The following is an 18,935-nucleotide window of genomic DNA, read 5'->3' as shown; positions in this document are numbered from 1 at the left end:
CTTGAATAACCGATCTCCAACCGAACCGTGACTAACCGACTCGATGTAACCGCCTCGAATTATGAAGGCAAATAATAACTGAAATTTAGATTAATCAAGCGGAAGCTTACTTTTGCCAACACAATTAAGGGGTTACTTAAAGGTCAAACCAATATCCAAGTATAATACTTGAATAAACCAAGCAATATAACGGTAGTCTTAACTGTCCAAAATATAGGAAAATTACGACCAAATCGAAATAAGTCCAAAGTTCAAATTACATCCTTAAATTAGTCTAAATCTAAACTAATAGTCTCTCAAATACAATAAAGAGATCTAAACAAAAGGGGAGTCATACTCCAACTCGGGTTCATCTTCCGCTCGCATATCCATTCTCCGTCGAGGTGTCATAGGGGTTTACTCTAAAAACAAAACCATTGGAAAAAACATACAAAGCATAGTATCAGCAAAAAGGCTGAGTAAATTCATTTTGAAATATGCTTTTTCATTTGATAAATCATATTATGATTCAAATCCAGTTCAATGGCTCTATAGTCATTTCAAATTCTCATTTTTCATCATAAATCATAAGATCTCAATAGATCCAAATCAATTTCAAACTCATATCATAAGTTTACATAGGTACTCTGTGAGTCATCCTGTGACTCGTTTGGTAGTCGGTCAACCGTCCGCGACATGTCCGGCAAGTGTAACACAATGGTATTGTGAAGAATACGTGCTCAGCATTGCTGAGTCGTTTAATCATGCACACAACATTTGCTGTGGCATATGTACCCGCCATTTAGGCTAAAACATTTTTTTCGTTCACATAATATATATCTTGTAATTTTAATAGCATTTGAAAGTCAAAAATATTAACTTTTTCCATATGATAAACATCTTTTATTTGCACATAGCAAAACATACTTTATTTGCGACTTAGCAAAAATCAAATCATAATATTTTCCACATGGGTAAAACATGCTTAGCATAATCATATCAATAAACATAACCTTTGTATTATATTGGGGCATCACTAGCATGTATGGAAATGCATTGTAACAAAAAGTGATTAAAGTTCAATACGATTTTTTTTAAGGAAATCACTAAAATGTTTCGTTTCAATCCTTCTTAAAGTAAATATAATTTAAAAGGGTTTTTAAATTCATTCAAAACAACTAGAATATGATTCATAAAGTCTATAAAATCGATAATTGATTTACAAAGTACATATTAATTCTCCAACAAGGCCCAAATTAATCAAGTCATTATAATACCTTATTTAAAATGAATTTAAGGTTGTCCCATCAGATTATAATTGGTTATGCGAATTTATAACGATCTTACAACTATTTTCGACAATTTGGGTATTTACCGTTATTTAAATGGCGTCTTAAATCCGTAAAATTTATAAACCATCTAATTTAAACTTAATTTATACTATGAGGCAGTAGGTTATTAATATAATTATAAATTTTTTTATATAGGTCTATTTTTACCCAAATTTAATTAACCAATTACACTTTTTAATAAATAAACATTTTCTATTAATTTGATAAATTAGTAAATAATTAATAATTTATTTTGTAAAATTATACCAAAGTTCCAGAAGTCATATAACATATTTATTAGGCCATTTGAACTTATAAAAATCATGTATGATGTTTTATTATTTTGTATAGACATTTTATTGATAAATAGAATAAAATAGGTTTAAAATTATTTGAGGGCGAATAAAATATCATAAAAATTATATGATATTCCAGAAGCTATTTTAAGGGATATAAAATTTTAAATAACCATTAAAAATCATGTGGGGTATTTTTAATAATTAATATCGTTATTTTACCGATAAACCGAATAAAATTTGTTTAAGTCCATATATGGTCACGAAAATCCATATAAGTTTTTGAACATGTATCTACTGTTTATATAAGTGTCTCATAAAATTTTCATGTCCAAAAGAAGTCATTTAGTATTTATTTTATATTTTACCGTTTTTCAACTTACCGATTATTAATAACAGCGTAAAAATTATTAAGGTTCTTAAATGTCAACGAAACCTTCCCAAACTTTTACCAATTTTACCTACTGTCCATATGAGTATGTGACAAAAATTTTGAGTCCATATGTCTTCGTTTGGTAATTATTTTATATTTTACCATTTTACAATGTACCGTTAAACAATTTAAGGATTATTCAAAAATAATAAAAAATTCCAAACTAAATATATTCTGGCCAAATCTTGTTGGAGACATTATAAAATTTTTTTATTAATTATTTTTGATGATGAAGAGTTCATCTAATACCATGTTTTATAATAAGAGTATTTAACACCTTAAAATCCATTAAAATATCAATTTAACGAATAATCTCAACAAAAAAGTATCCAAGAAATTTTCTTAACATATAGCTATTGGAAATTTCTTTTAAAATTAATTTCAAATATTTTCAAATTCATATAATCATTTCCATCACAATAACTTTCACAAAGTAGTGTTAAACATGCCGTTAAACATATAATAATTTATAAAATCAACATGCATAATGCCCACAATAATAATACATGTAATAAATTATTTCATACTCAAATTTATCATTTTCACATCATTTTTCAAGATTTAAGAACTTCTCTTTGGGAATTTTATTTTTTTTTTGTAAAAAAAAACAAGTTTATACACAAACTTTCCCAACTTGTTCTTAAATCTTTTAAAAATCACCCCATGTGACATACCTCGACTCCAAGCCTATATAATTATTCCATAAGCTCCTACACGTTCTTAGAAGCGATTCTAACTTCGGGTCCTTACCCTTCAAGTCTCAACTCCAAATCTTCAACTAAACATATTGCATTCATCCAAAAATCAATAATAATTTTGGATTTCTAACATGCACTTAACTTTTCCTAGTAAGAGTTGTTAGACTAATACTTGTGATGATTTTAATATATTTGGAGTATACTTATTATGTTGAGCAACATACTTAGTAAAGTCCCATAATTTTATTTGAATCCTTTAAGTAACAAATATATGTTTGTGGAAATACATCTTCTTACTTTCTATTATGGCCGATTTTTATAGATTTATAAGTGATGATTTTCTTAGTTTAGAGATAAAATACTCATTTTATAATGATCTTAGTTTATAGAAAGATTCATGAAAAAAAAATGTTTTACATGAACAAGTTTTAACAAAAACTAGTGGAATAAAGAAATGAACATAACTTACTCTATACTTGGTGGATTTCTTCAAGTTTGGTGTCTATGGAAAGCTCTTAAGATGAAGATTATTTTTGTGGGAGATTTGAGTTTATAAACATAAATTTTCAGAAGTTTTAAATGGGTTTTTGAAGAATATTTGATGAGAAAAGAAAGTGTTTTAGTTATTGAAAGTTTGAAGGTTTCTAGTGTTTGTTCATGGATGAACTTGGGAGCAATGTGTTGGGGTTTATGGCTGAATAATTATTCAGAAAATAGAGTGTTTTTGCTTCAAATATTTGCCTCTTGCATGCTTGTAATGATGCACAAGCTTTGGGTAGAACAAAAGGGGTTCTTGTAGAGTTTTTAGCTTGTGTATGTAAGTATACAAAGGGCTATAAGGGGGAGTATGACAGCTTTAGCATGGCTGGTTGGGGTTGTTTTTTGGTGATTTTTGTCCATCATTTGATCTATTATAGTGTAGAAAAGGTTTATCTAAGATAGTTTAAGATATGGGTAAAAATTGTTGTACATGTAACAAGTTATGTAACTTGTACTTCAAGTTTAAAAATCACTTGTAAATGTGTGAAATATTTAATTTACTCCCATCATGGTTACATAATATGCTTGGGTAATAATTAAAATTTTTTCAAACTGTTATGGGTGGTTGCTCAACTTTAAGTTTTACCTCCAAAGTTTACGTTACTTGTTACGATTCATAATCACGTTACGAATTAACAAGTTTCTAATCATTGTAGAGATATTTCAAATTACTACCATCACTAATTAAATTATAATTAGTAACGAACAAATATAAGAATAATTAGGCGCTAAAAACAACTAATGAAATCTCCTAATAATACGACTGTTTCACTCGACCCGAGTGTGACCCGTCGTAACGCACAGTCAAAAAATAACCGAACCGAATGACAACCGTTCGAAACCGACCCGATCAACCGAATGAACACCTCTAGACTTGATAGTATGTGACGTAGGTATTTATGGAATGTAAAGTAGGTATTTATAATATGTGAAATAGGTATTTATGATATGTGAATTAGGTATTTACGAAAAAAGATAAACACCTTTTTGACATACTATAAACACCTACTTCACCAAATCTCTAACACCTATTCACATACCATAAATACATACTTCACATGCTATAATTAAACACCATAATCACCGACTTCACACATTATAAACGCACATGTAAATTTTTTAAAAATATCTATTGGGCCACTTGTGAGTGAGTTGCATCTCAAGAAAATACTTTCTTACAATAGTTTCTGCAAATGAAAGGTGCCCACAAATTAAGAAAGAGATATCGCTTTTTTCTCTCAAAAACCAAAGAATCTTTACTTAGGAATATCCATTTTTGTTTGTTGTTGAGTAAATTATGGATTCTTAAGTCATGCGTCTTTATTTCATAAACACTACTTCATATTCTACTACCACATCAAACGTTACGTTTTATAAACAACTATAAAGTCGCTAAACGCTATTCGAAATGCTTTTTTGCCGAATACTACTATTTTTTTATCAATTAGCGTTTTAACCAAAATAAAACTCTAACACTACTTCAAATACTACACCGAACACAACCTATATCCACCACAGGTCGCAGGTCGCAAATAGAGGATGGAAATATATTTTTTTTGGTGAAAATGGGTGCCAGAGTACCCTGAAAATGAGCACAAATGCACAATACATATTACCTACATCCCTTTAGTTTATTTGGGAACTTTTATAAGTAATTGAGACTAACATAAAAGGACAGAGGGAGAACCTATTAAAATTTCTACATTCTTTTTGACAAAAATTGGATGTTACCATTAAATGACAATTCCAATCAGTTACCTTAACATCTATACATCAAGTAAATTTCTTCGCTGCTTGAACATAAGTATAACCTTCTGCAAGCAGTAATACCGATTAGAAAACGACTATACTAAAATGATGAGAGCTCAAAATTTACAGATGATCAAGTCATGATAGATACCAGACACCTATCTCGATTTGATTACGCAGACATTAAAGAGTAGGTCTCTCCTTCAATCCCCAATGATTCTTGCCTTACCTTTCTTGCTTCTTTTTCGAGTAAATCAACTGATCTATGAGAGGCACAGTAATTCAACTGATTTCCCTCTTTGAGTTCCTTCCGAATAGCCCACAACACTTCAACAGAATCCTTCATGGATGGTCTAGATTGCCGAACAGGCCCAGTGCATTTTTGGGCAAGTTCCAGAATGTTCTTGACTACCTTGATGGATGAAGGACTTCTGTTCAGCCTAGGATCCATTGCCAGGACTGGCATACCTTCTCTTAGCTTGTTCATAGCCTGCATATTCAGAGACCATCTTTATCTTCTTTTCAAGTTACCTTTTTTTTGGAATACATCTCCTTCACAGATTCACATCATAATATCAATGTGTATCGGTTATAAACAGCTCAACTTGTATGAAGCAAAAACATTATAAATTATGTCAGAAGTGATATTCAAGATACGTACCCATCTAATAGTAACTCTCTCTTTGACCCCTTTACATGGTTCAATTGGATGTCTTCCAGTCATCAGCTCCACAAGCAATATTCCAAAAGAGTAGACATCACTCTTTTCTGTTAACTGGTAGGACTTCATATACTCAGGATCCAAATATCCAGCTGTCCCTTTGATCTGTGTAGAAATGTGGGTCACATCAGGAACTTCTGGTACAAATCGAGCAAGGCCAAAATCTGCAACTTTGGCTCGAAGTTTCTCTGTGATGAGGATGTTTGATGCTTTTATGTCTCTGTGAATAATTGGAGGATCTGTCGATTGCAGGAGAAAAGTAAAGATCAAGGATTCATTCAATCATTTATTAGTTCACTATAACGATAAATAAATAATAATACAAAAGCGATTTCGTAAGTACTTTAGATTGTATATGACCAACCTTTGTTAGTGATATCAAAGAGGTTGTTTGCAATTGACCCTTAATGACAAATATCATTGGCAAGTGCATATAAATAAAAAGTGCTCGTGATTTAATGAGTCATTTTAAAATAGTCACTATTATACGAAACCAAAGAACTGACCCCATTATAAATGTTCAATTGAAAGCAGTGTCTAGTTGCCCACTCACAGCTTGGACACTAAAAAGCTTCCAAGACTTGATTCCAAATCAAAATCAAATAGAACATGTTGGTAATAAGTACTCTGTCAAGCAATATTTAAGTTCCTATACTCGTTTTAGGGGGTGTTCCAATTTGAAGTTCCCATTTCCTCCTATATCAATCGGCTCCCTCTCCATCATGTCAACCAATTTTCCTCACTCAAGTTATCTTACCTTTTTGAGTTTTTTCTACTTACAGCATTTCACCTTTATGGACGGTGAATTGGAAAGCCAAATGCTGGATGCAGGACTAAATTTTCTCCTAAATGGACCAAATCAAATTCACGAAATACTTAGTTACTCGCCATTATAGGTATGTAGATACGTGATTGCATGCGCTACATCAACAGAAATATCCAGTCTTTCAGCAAGCTCAAGAACCCGTCCCTGATTACCTGAATTACAGTAAAATAAAATTCAACTTTTATTTATAGTGAAGGTTTTATAATTAATCGTAAGTCCTCTTGCAGTACAACTATTCATGAGGATGAAGCATATTCCATTTACTTAGCTTCTTTATTTTTGAAAGGCCAATATGCTTTGCAAATTGTACTACCGTTTGGTAATAATCAGTATCATATAATTCCATGTTCAACCACGTGAGAAAAGGCATTATTAAAACCTTTTTAAGAACTTGCAGAAATTAACATACCATGTAAATGGTCGAAAAGTGTTCCATTTCCAACATACTCAACAACAATAATCTTTTCATCCAGGTGCTCCAGATACCCATAGAACTTCACCAGATTTAGATGTTCAATTTTCGAGTAGGCCAAGACTTCACTCTTGAATTCTTGTGCAGTTCGCTTGTCATACAATTCCTGCCAAATATCAAGTCAATCTGAACTGGAAATATGCTCTAGCATGATTGTTTACGAGTTGTTTATTTAAAAGCCAATCATTAACCAATCATATATTTTACCTTCTTTGCACGTTTTATTGCAACGAGGTTTCCATCCTTCAGCTGCCCCTTGTAAACTGTCCCAAAACCACCATCTCCAATTACATTATTTTGAGAAAAATTCTTGGTAGCTTGATTAATATCCTGAAGAGTAAAGTTTAATGAGCCAAAGACTTCTCCACTTGAGGATTCCGATGGATTGAAAGAGTCTGGTTGCCTAGTTGATGACCCTTCTTTTTGGCTTTTTGAGGAGAACCCAGCTGTAACAGAAGTATAGAGCATACATATAACTTAAAATCCCATATAATTAAGTAACTCAAAACTCATTATCTCAGCTCAAGTATCTTCGTCTAATCCTTGTCACTCAATTATGGTCATTTGGTTATCTAAGTTCATACCTCATACTTCATTTTAGTTTAAATCATAAATTTAGAGAACTATACAGTATATACTCACTCCGTGCCATTGGTTTTGTTACTCTTCTCTTTTTGGTTGTGGTCCAACATTCTCCCTCCAACTCTCATCTACAAACTCGTTATGTACCTGCATCTCATCCACATATGTTTTTCTGCCAACTCTATTTGTAAAATCTTATTCCACCACTACAAATTGATAAAGTAACATTATTATCCTGTAGCCAAATCAAAGGGATCAAAGGAGTATTCCACACGAGTACTCCGAGTCCAAGTAACACAAAAAATCAGCAGAGCACACTGATTAGACCACATAATATCAGTACAAATTGATACGAATACTTCCCTTTTCAGGTGAATTCTTCATACAAAACGAATTACAACTGATAGCACAGCTTTATCAGATTCACCAATCCTCTCACGTTTCGTGAAAATTAAACAAGAATAGCATTAGGAAAATTTTGAGCAAATTACAATTTCATATAGTAAATTATGTAGCGAATTACAATTTCAAAGTGAATTAGAAAGCGAATTACAAATTCCTAGTAAGCTATGTGGCGAAATGCAAAATCATAGCGAAACACAATTTACTGATTCACGGTGAATTATGCTGAATTACAATTCCATAGTGTTGGGATGTTTTTTCCCACGTCAACAAATTGAAGATGATATGCACACTTTTATAAGTTATTGGAGTTCTTCTTCCAAAGCCATATGATTTTGAGATAATATAATATATATGTCTTTGGCTTATGAAGTGTGTACATCTCTTATTTCCCTGTTAATATGTTCACATTCACGATAAATCAAAACTAATTTAACACAAAGTGAATTATAAAGCGAATTACAAACTCCTTGTGAGCTTACTGAAAGCTAAGTGGCGAAATACAAATTCATAGTCCATTATGTAACATAATACAAATTATAGAGTAGTAAATTATGTTGCGAATCACAAAATCATAGTGAATTACGTAGCGAATTACAATTTACAATAAATTATATTACGAATTAGACAGAACTCAGTAGTCAGTTCAATCCAAAAAATATCAACCTTAAGGGATATATAATCAACACTTCAAAACAAAAACAAAAAAAAATCAAGAAAAGGGGATTGACAAGCGCTTACATGAATTACTATGGATCTTATTTGAGTTCCTAATTCCATAACCTTGGTCAACTTCTGGAGCATCACTTTTAGAATTGTAGCCTACAGCTGAGAAAATTATGGTAAATTTCTTGAAGAATTGATAAAACAGAGAGCTGTTCTTCTGAATTTGCATCATAGATAAAGCACCGCATTGATTATGCTGAGACTTGGAGCTTGAAGAATCAAATAGATATGAGCGATTGGAGGAAGAAACAGGCGAATTCTTCATTCGCAGCTAAGGTCAAATTCTGCAGCAAAAATATGCAATTGAATATGGAAGAGAAATAAAAATAGTCTGCTGTTTCATTCATTTCTCAAGTGGATTGATAAGATTATGTACTTTAAAGTTTAAATTATGTCAGACCAGATCTATATATTATATTTACAAGATGGAAATCCAACTGTTTACTCGCTTGTCCCATAATCTTACGACACTCTAAATAAATTATACTACTATATTATTTTAAAAGTATCTTTCCGTAGATTATGAAAATTAAAAGGGTATTATTGTACATTGTCACCTTTTTCATTTTATCGTCATCTTCTAATAAAATGACGAAAATGCCTTTGGACTTAAAAATTTTAAAACCTCTATAAAACACTCAAATTTACTCAATAACACTTTTATCACTTCCAAAAACACAAAATCTACACATAAAATTAATCGGAGCTAAAGCTTTGGAATCGAAGTCGTTAACAAAAACTCGAGGTAATTTCTATTTTAATGTAATTTAAAATTCAAAAAAATAAATAAATTTACTACCAGTCGGACAAATTGTGCGACTGGTATTAATTTTTTATTTATTTTTTTTTTTTGAATTTCGAACTATAAAATTTCTTTTGTTTAATAAATTTTTTTTAGATTGTTAATTAATAAATGTTGTATTAAATTATTTTATTTTAATATATTATTATATTATGATAATGTAATTATAATAATTAGTATTGAATAAATAATTTATTTAAATGTTAACTAATTTTTTAATATAATAATAATATAGTAACTCGAAATTCAAAAAAAAAAAATAATAATAATAATGCCAGCCGCACAAAAAGTGCGACTGTACCTAGGTACAGTCGCACTTTTTGTACGACTGGTATTAATTTTTTATTTATTAATTTTTTTTTTGAATTTCGAATTATAAAATTTCTTTTGTTTAATTAATTTACTTTTTAAGTTATTGTTATCTAATAAATGTTGTATTAAATTATTTTATTTAATATATTATTATATTATGATAATGTTATTATAATAATTAGCATTGAATTTAAATAATTTATTTAAATGTTTACTAATTTGTTAATATAATAATAATATAGTAATTCGAAATTCAAAAAATAATAATAATAATAATAATACCAGTCGCACTTTTTGTACGACTAATATTTTATTTTATTATTTTTTTTTTGAATTTCAAAGTATAAAATTTCTTTTGTTTAATTAATTTATTTTTTAAGTTATTGTTATTTAATAAATGTTGTAATAAATTATTTTATTTTAATATATTATTATATTATGATAATGTTATTATAATAATTAGTTTTGAATTTAAATAATTTATTTAAATGTTTAATTATTTTTTAATAAAATAATAATATATTAATTAAAATTTAGTTGTTAATTAATTTTTAATATAATAATTGTTAATAAAATTTTATTTTAGTTGTTAATTAAATTTTAGTTGTTTAATTGTTTATTAATATAATAATTATTTATTTGTTTATATGTGTGAATTATTTTAGTTGTTAATAATTTATATGATTGTAAATGTTTATTAAATTTACTTAAATAAAATTAATATTGTAAGTGTAATTAAAATGATTATAACTTAATGTATTTTTTTTATGCTTTTAATTTTTTATTAATAGTTTATTAAAATATGAAAATTGTAGTAAGTGGCTGGACATCAGGGAAAAGGAAAAGGCTTTTTTAGAGGGTTATTGAGCGGCAATAGTTCTAGGGCGAGTTTACTGAGAGGGGATCCCCATGAGAGGGGGTTACGGGTTCAGCAAGGTGAGCCAGACAGGAACAGGCGACCAAACATAGTTAGACCTAACGTTTGAGTACCCTAGACAATGTGCGTAGTCGCTTTTGAGCGCGCAGTGATACGGTCGGCTTAGGTGGCGATGATACTGATTACGACGAGTATGTTAGTCGGGAAGAGTCTGTCGGTCATCCTGTTGATTGGACGCTCGTCAGAGAGCATGCCTGTCAGTTTAGGATTAGAGGGCATAGCACGGCTGGCACTTCTGATCACGTAGGAGTCGGCCAGGTTGAGGATGCGGCTCCATGGGGGAGGAGACGCACATAGTCCGCGGACATAAACTGGTTGATCACATCACCCCAGCCCGGGGTCCTGTTGACACCAGTTTAATACCCAGCTACGGTGGGCACGTAGCGAAGGTTATATTTGAGGGATCGAAGCGCACGCCTCCGATTTTGGATTGTCGTCCTAGGAAGAGGACGTTGGATGCGATCATCAGACTGTAGGACATGTCTGATGAGCTGTACGGGGTGTTACATGCCACTCCTCTAGGTCGTCTGCCGTACATAATGCACCAGCACATTGATCGTGCTCTTATTTCGGCCTTTGTGGAGAGGTGGCAGCCTGACACCAACACCTTCCACATGCCATGGGGGGGAGATGACTATAATGTTGCACGATGTGCAACGCATTTTAGGAGTTGGCATTGACGGTTCACTTCCCGCTGAACCTGCTGATGGTGATTGGAAGCTTGGCCTGGCCGGTCTGTTTGGGGAGCCAATGTTAGGGCTGCGTAGGAAGGGGTACATCACCAGCGGGAGTATTAACGTTGGTGAAATGTTGCAGCTATGCCACCGTTCTCAGTCTCTAGAGACTCAAGCTACTGCGTATTACATGGCTGTAGTGGGTTCCACGCTGTTGGTGGATAAGACTAGAGTCGGGATGCGACCTCACCCTATACTTGCTGTGACTACTGATCAGGATGAGATTGCTTGGGGTGAAGTGACGCTGGCATACATGTATCGCCAACTGGGTATGGCGACAAGGACTGGGTTCAAGACTATTGCTGGTTGTCTGACACTGTTGCAGACATGGATTTACGAGTACTTCCCATCCTTCCGCCCCCATCCTCGTCAAGCTGATATGCCTAACAAGACTAGGGCGGAGATGTGGTCCCCGCAGAAGCTAATCCGTGAGCTGAGCAGACTGAGAGACTATAGGAATATACTGGACTCCATGACAGAGACACAGGTTTTGTACATGACCTCACACATCGTTATACTAATTATTTTAATCTTATATTATGTTGTTTATGTTAATTTTCTTTGTAAGCAGGTGGAATGGACTCCGTACATGACCTCTCCTAGGGCTTTATTGAACGAGCACCTACGCACCGCCTATATCGGGGTATCACCTGTTTTGATATCGTGGAGGTGTATTTGCCTGAGAGGACAGTCAAACAGCTTGGTTTTGCACAGGCTATTCCCCCACCTCCCCCCCCACCGCTGAGACCTACCCAAGCTCTGCGACCGGCACAGGGTTCCTATTCAGTGACATTCACTTCTCCGTCTATGTACACGGAGATGTGGAGTAGGTTCCCCTATTGTGCCCACGTTGGTGATCAGGCACTGCGTCGAGCATCCGTTCCATCAGAGGTTGTCCCTAAGTTTATCGACAGGTTTAGAGTGTCTTCCCACACATTTCTCATCCCCGGTGAAGGACCTACTGCTGCATTTGGTGCAACGGATAACAGAGTTGAATACGTTAGTGTTTGCATTTATCTATTTCATTTTTATGTGTCATTACCGAAATTGTTGTCTATTTTTTTGATAATACAATTGTTTTGTTTGTACAGTTTGCAGCTGAATTTCTAATTCGACTTGCGCCATTGCTGAGGATGTCAGCTGCTGTTAATATGACGCCCCGAGAAAGACAGGCTGTTGATATGTATTTGGATGAACTTAGAGATTTGTTTGCCGAATGGCAAGTGTTTAGAGGGCATAGCCCTTCATAGACATTTATGTTTGTATTGATCAAGAATTTGTATTATTACACGTTACGTTTGATTCACTAACATATTTATTCACTAACATAATTATGGAATGAATACTATAAATACAATTACTACAATGAATACAATTAATAAAATGAAAACATTAAGTACAATCAATACAATAAACACAATCAACACAATAACTACACAACATTGTACTATGGACTATCTAAATTGACTGCATCTTCGGCGGTGTTATTTTGTTGTGGTCGTTGTACGCCGCACAGTCTATTCCAAAGTGATATCCTATTGCGATACTGTCTCTCTAAATTTACATGAATTGTTAGCTACTGCTCTCCAATTTTGCTGGACTGGCGGCAGTGGAGATGAACCATCATTCATTAAAAGCTGAACATAATGATTCCCGTTCACCCAAAGATTATGTACAAGTTTATTAACGCCATGCATTCCCCCTGTTCTCCTTAACGGAAGCACTAAACAATTATACATTGGATTACCATCGGCAGAGCCATAATACGCAATTACAATGTTGAGAAACATTGCTGCAGAATACAATATTGTCATTTCCATCCAGTGACTGTACGGGGCAAGTCCTTTGTTGTGGGCGGCAATTCTGTATATAGCATCCTACACCAACTCTGCTGATAGATACACGCGTGCATATTGATCTCTATGCGTTTTCATTTCCAAACTCATTACACGTCGTAAAAGAGGTCATGCATCCTCGCCCTCTAACTCTGTGACGGCAATAGCTCTAAAACCATAGTTTCCGTCACCTATAACATCAATCCAATCAAACAGGTATGGCGGAAGAATATACGGAATGTGATTTGGCCACAAAAAAAGTGAAAAATCACGACCTGCTGAACCATCTGAAAAAATAACTGTATATTAATATCATTCAATTGATCTAAAACATATATGATTATAGGAAAGGAAATACGGGTACCAGATAATGTAAAACTGAAGTTAATTCCAACTGACGATTGGTGCGATCGGTTGCTAGATCTCCCGCGTGATGAAGATCTGGATCCGGGACCCCTTGAGGATGATCTACTGTACTCGAACGCACTTTTGTTTCTCCTGAGGGTTCTGCTTGTCATTGGTGTTTCCTTCCTCGGTGGACTTGCTTATGGATCAGGTATATCGGTATCATCAGGGTGTAGTTCTTGTTCAAATACCTGAGACATGCGTCGTATAACTGCGGGGTCGGCTTTTAAAACTTCATCCACCAACGATTGAAAGTACTCTTTATCATCGGCGTTTGCGTGCCGTACTTCTTCGTTGGCGTCTTCTTCTGCCTCTAAGTACTTTAACATTTTTGAAAATGGATGTATATCGTCCAAGTACAACGCACCATTAGACCTGATTGACAAGTAACAGTAACAGTAACACGCGCAGGGTAATCTGTGGGTTCTTTAAATGACACAACCGCATTTGTCAAAAACATAACTTCCCAAGTTTAACATCCGGTTGTGCTCCATCATCAATTGTTGCAAGGCAAATATGGAAACATGACGATACAATGGTCTCAAAAAATTAAGTCGCGACATCCTTGAAATGAAATTCATAGATTTCTGCAGAGCTTATCTTATCCTCAATTGCTGATTCGTTATCTGTGCGTGTGCCCTTTTAAAGAGGGTATCAAATGAGCTATTACCGCTACCCATGTAGTACTTGAAGGAAGTGTGTAGGCTTTCAACTCTACAGGTAGTCTGGTTACCCAAGTGCAAACAGTCATTCGTCCACGCACGCACAAATTTCTCTTTGTGAGAAATCCATGTTCCAGCCAAATATCGCACGACCCTCCTCGACCAAGTAGACACAATCCCTTACTACCTATTTTCAAATTCAGGGATCGTCAGACTGTTAACCAAGGGGTTCCATTTTGTTTGCCTGAATATCTGCCCCTGTTGATTGCTCTTGCCACCGCACAATTTGTCGACCATGTTCTCCACGTCATTGCCAATATGCCATACGCATAATAAATGTCGTACTTCTGCATTAAACAGAAATTTAAAATTAATTAAGATATATATATATATATATAGTATATAGATCGAGAATAATTAATCATTAAAACCTGTTTACCTGTAAAGACAACACGAATAGCTGCAGACAAACCCTCTTCTCGATCCGTTACAATTACGTTAGGCGTCTGAACTCTGCCGTAAATATCCCTCAACCTCTCCAACACCTAAGAATAAGACACAGCCGCCTCATCTCACATCAAACAGAACGCAACCAAGAAGTTGTGATTGACTGGCGTCATTCCAATGATTTCGCAAAGGGGCCACTTTTGCTTATTAGTTTTGTACGTTGTGTCTATCACACAACATGGGGCCACGAACGTATCATCTGCATAGATGTTGGACTTGCAATCAATAATCTACTCAACTGCCCCTCACTATCCAAGTGTAACATTTGAGAAATTAATATTTTAAGACGAGTAAGTTTAAGAGAATTATCAGTGCGAGAATGATCTTAAATACACATGACATAAAATATTCTCAATTTAATTTTTCTTCTTTTCCTTTTCTTTAAAAAAAATAAAAAAAATAATAATAAAAAAAAGAATAATAGAAACTAGTTTCACGCATTCCACTATTCATCATCATCTTCAACACAAAAAATAAAATCAAATCCTTCTTTGCCTTCTCAAAACCTTCGAAACCCATGCCTCTCATCCCGTCATTCCTTGTCTTCGATTTTCAAAGAAAAACGCAGCTCTACCCATCTTCTTCATCTGATTTCGAAGCAACAATGTCCTAAACCATCTGATTTCGCTCCAAGTTCTTCAAGAAACGTAGTCCTTCGCTTGATTTTTTTTGAAAAGTAACAAACTAAAGCTAATCAGGTATAATCTACTCGATTCTTTCTTTGATTTTCGACACATTATTTCAGCATTATCTTTAGCTTTTCTCTGATTTTGAACCACTATAAGTGTAGAAGCAGCCGAAATCTTCCTCCCTTGACTTGAATTCTGCCGATTTGGGGAAGGATTGAGTGAGTTTTGGTCCTGTTGATTAAACATCAAATCCAAGCCGAAAATAAAGCATTGAACCTGAATTTTTCCGTTTCTTGCTGCTGCAAACAGAAGGTAGTCCTTCTTGATTAATAATTATGCTCTTATTCATATACTTTCCCTTGTATAATCTTTCATTCATGTGTTAAACCCTAAATGTTGTTGAATCTTAGAATGTATATGAGTTAGTTAGATGAGTTATTAAATTGGAAATTCATGGAAAATGTGTTATTAGTGACTTATGTGATGATGAGAATTTAAGTGTGGGCTATGATTTTAGTAGTAGATTATTCGAATGATTTAGTTGTGGTTAGTTCAGTGTTCTTGGATGTAATATTAACCTTTTCATATTATGGTAATAGTTAAATGTTGATTGATTGGTTGTTATTGAAGGTATCTAGGGTTCGTGTGGAAATTATTAGTTGAATGGATAAACTAGCTAAATCTTTCTTTTGGATAGTTTGTTAATCTTGTTTAGTTTCTTGGTTTTGAGTTTAGACGAACATGGAAGTGTTTGAATTGGAATACAAAGGGAATTGTGGAGACGTATAATCTTTACAAGAATATAAGCTAGACTAAAGCAAGGTTATTTATTTTGATGATATTGAGGGTTGGAGTTAGGACTTGCACAATCTCTGAAATGAGAAATATTAGAATAGAAGATGGAACTATTCTTAGGATGAGATGCAATGAGCTATATGAACCTAGTTGTAGTATCGTATGCTTTATTGTGATGCTATATTTGTTATGCTTCAGGAGGCGACATTATCGAGGAGCCCTTCTAGTGATTGCAGAGTACCAGACTTAGCTTCTTGAAGCGTTCTTTTTGGTGAGTATAGCAGTCCCTTAAGGGTCTTGCCAGACTACATTCTTGAAAATAAACTTTTTACTAAAGCTCTTTTGAAATTGGAAACTGTTGAGACAAGTGTTGTTGTGAATGCTTATGTTGATATTATGATATGGTCAATGGATCGGACTTCTTGCGAGCTGGTCATTGACGGAGTTGAGGAACATTGTTCCCGACTCCATGTTTGTGAAGCGAATTGTCATTCAGATATTGACTAGCTTCACCCGAGAGCGACATAGCCTTAGAGCTATGGGGTACCTCTCAAACTAGACTCCCTTTGCGCACATAGATCTAGGAAATTGATGTTGCTTTTAAACCTATGATTTGAGTTACTGTGTTTTGTTGTTTTGGATTGTTACTTCTCATTTAGTTTAATCTGACCTTCTGTTATTTTCAACTTTTAGTTTGTCTACAGATCGGAACCAGTCGGGAATAATGGATTAGCGGAGGTGATTAGAGGTTCCAAGGATGTATATTGAGCCGAGCACTTAGGAATTTGTAGTTTTGTATTAGAATTTTGGATAAATGTAAATTTGATTTGGCTGTGTTGGTTATATCGGACTTGCAGAGAATTGTATGATTATCCTTTGCTTTAGTTAGATGTTTGTTTTGAGATATAGCTGAGTTAGTTACGTTAAAGAGCTGGTGATCCCTTTACTCAAGTTTTGGAAGTGTGATTTCAGTTTCTTGGGAAATGAACCCCGTGATGACCCTGTTTACTCAGTCAACGGTAAGTCGGGTTGTTACACCAAGTCTGTCCAGACTACATAATTATGCTCTGTGGCCATATATAGACAGTGTTGAAGAGGAGTCCTACCATCCATCTCTTCTCTCCTTATTGACTGTCTTACATTATAAATTTGATTCATACTACCAAAAAAAACCAGGAAAATTCCTTCTAATTGAAGGCATTATAAACGCTGGTTGCATGCCAGTTGCACTGAGATCTCGTATGTGCTACCTAATATCGACAGTCATCCTATTTACTCTTATTTGACCATCTTTATACACCAAGAACGGGTGGTTATGTCTTCCTTTTTCACCAGGAAACACTCTTACCGTCCAAGTCTTTTCCCTGGTTTACGACTACAACCTAAAATCATAAATTTACACCCACAAGCCCTACTTTTGGAACCAGGTCGAGCAGCATTGTCTAAGTTATGCAAATCACCCCTTATATTACCATAACGGAGACATCTTAAGTACAAACTCACTCTAGAACGTCCTTCCTTTTGTTTAAATGAAGCACGTGTAAATTGAAAACCAATTCTTAATGCTATTTATTCAGCCCAAGCATATAAATCATCTATAAAATCAAATTCTCTATCGGTAACGAATCTATCAGAGTAATCTACATTATCCCCTAAGTTTTCAAAATCCTACAAATATAAATTTATTCATAATAATTAAAAGATTAAACTATTTAATATATTAACGATATCAATTAGTTTAATAATTCAAATTTCAATATATTAACAATATCAATACAAAAATATGAAATAAAAAAAATTTAGTAAATAAAATACATATATAAAATATAATGAATTAAAATAACATAAATAAATAATTTAAGTAAACACAAAAAAATATATAAATATATGACTAAATAAAATAAACTACTATAATATTTAATAAATAATAATAACTTCAAAAATAATTATAATAAATAAAAAGAATTATTTGTTTTTAATTTCGAATCGATTAATTACTTACCGAATCGTTATCGTGCTCGTTTTTGTATGCCATTGTTGTTCGATGTACGCTTTTAGCTTGTTTAAGTTAACGTAGTGTTTTTAGAGAATTTTGTTTAGAGAGATGTTACAGTTTTTAGAGAGTTTTTAGAGAGATAGTACCATGTTTGAATTCGTATATACTACAAGGACACCTCTGAAAATTCAATATATATAGAGTCGCGATAAAAATGTTCGGTATTACGTTCAAACTTTAAATTTAATGTTTTTAAAGTGATAATAGTGTTATTAAGTGCGATTTACATTTGTTAAGCAAGTTTTAAGTCTAGGGGCAAATTTGTAATTTCATTAGGGGGTGGCGATAAAATGTAAAGGGTGGCAAAAAATAAGGATTGGGAATTAAAATCCTGTCATGAGAATTAAAAAAAGGAAATTTCACATGGTAGCATCCAATTTATGCACTATCTAACCGCCGTAGCATTTTCCATTTAATTTATCATTTTGTAAGATTTTTCCACATGGTAGCATCCACTTTTTACTTTCAAATGTTTAATTTACAATTTTAATGTTTAATTCACCGAT

At 33.4% G+C, this 18,935-nt stretch overlaps 1 protein-coding gene across 4 annotated transcripts; it reads right to left on the bottom strand.

The window, feature by feature from the left end:
- Positions 1-4,805: 4,805 nt before the first annotated feature.
- LOC130813206 (calmodulin-binding receptor-like cytoplasmic kinase 1) lies at positions 4,806-9,192 on the bottom strand. Of its 4 annotated transcripts, XM_057678981.1 has the most exons (7): positions 8,771-8,877; positions 7,688-7,862; positions 7,253-7,491; positions 6,983-7,151; positions 6,636-6,725; positions 5,688-5,986; positions 4,806-5,516 (listed from the first exon to the last, which is right to left on the bottom strand). In XM_057678981.1, the coding sequence occupies exons 2-7, from the start codon at positions 7,695-7,697 to the stop codon at positions 5,199-5,201; spliced, it is 1,125 nt and encodes a 374-aa protein (XP_057534964.1). In that variant the 5' UTR covers positions 7,698-7,862; positions 8,771-8,877; the 3' UTR covers positions 4,806-5,198. The 4 variants fall into 4 exon arrangements, with proteins under 4 accessions (XP_057534964.1, XP_057534961.1, XP_057534963.1 ...); XM_057678978.1 differs by lacking the exon at positions 7,688-7,862 and having other exon boundaries at positions 8,771-9,192; XM_057678980.1 differs by having other exon boundaries at positions 7,688-9,176.
- Positions 9,193-18,935: the final 9,743 nt, after the last annotated feature.

This window comes from Amaranthus tricolor, chromosome 5, assembly GCF_026212465.1.
Source record: "Amaranthus tricolor cultivar Red isolate AtriRed21 chromosome 5, ASM2621246v1, whole genome shotgun sequence".
Lineage (NCBI taxonomy): Eukaryota > Viridiplantae > Streptophyta > Magnoliopsida > Caryophyllales > Amaranthaceae > Amaranthus > Amaranthus tricolor.
This window is presented reverse-complemented; position numbering and strand designations above follow the sequence as displayed.

Coding starts and splice junctions, on each gene's coding strand:
- LOC130813206 (XM_057678978.1), bottom strand. CDS start 9,020: ATGAAGAATTCGCCTGTTTCTTCCTCCAATCGCTCATATCTATTTGAT. Junction 6,726..6,982: donor ACTTTTCGACCATTTACATG/GTATGTTAATTT, acceptor ACTGTAATTCAG/GTAATCAGGGACGGGTTCTT. Junction 5,987..6,635: donor GTATCTACATACCTATAATG/GCGAGTAACTAA, acceptor TGCAATCGACAG/ATCCTCCAATTATTCACAGA.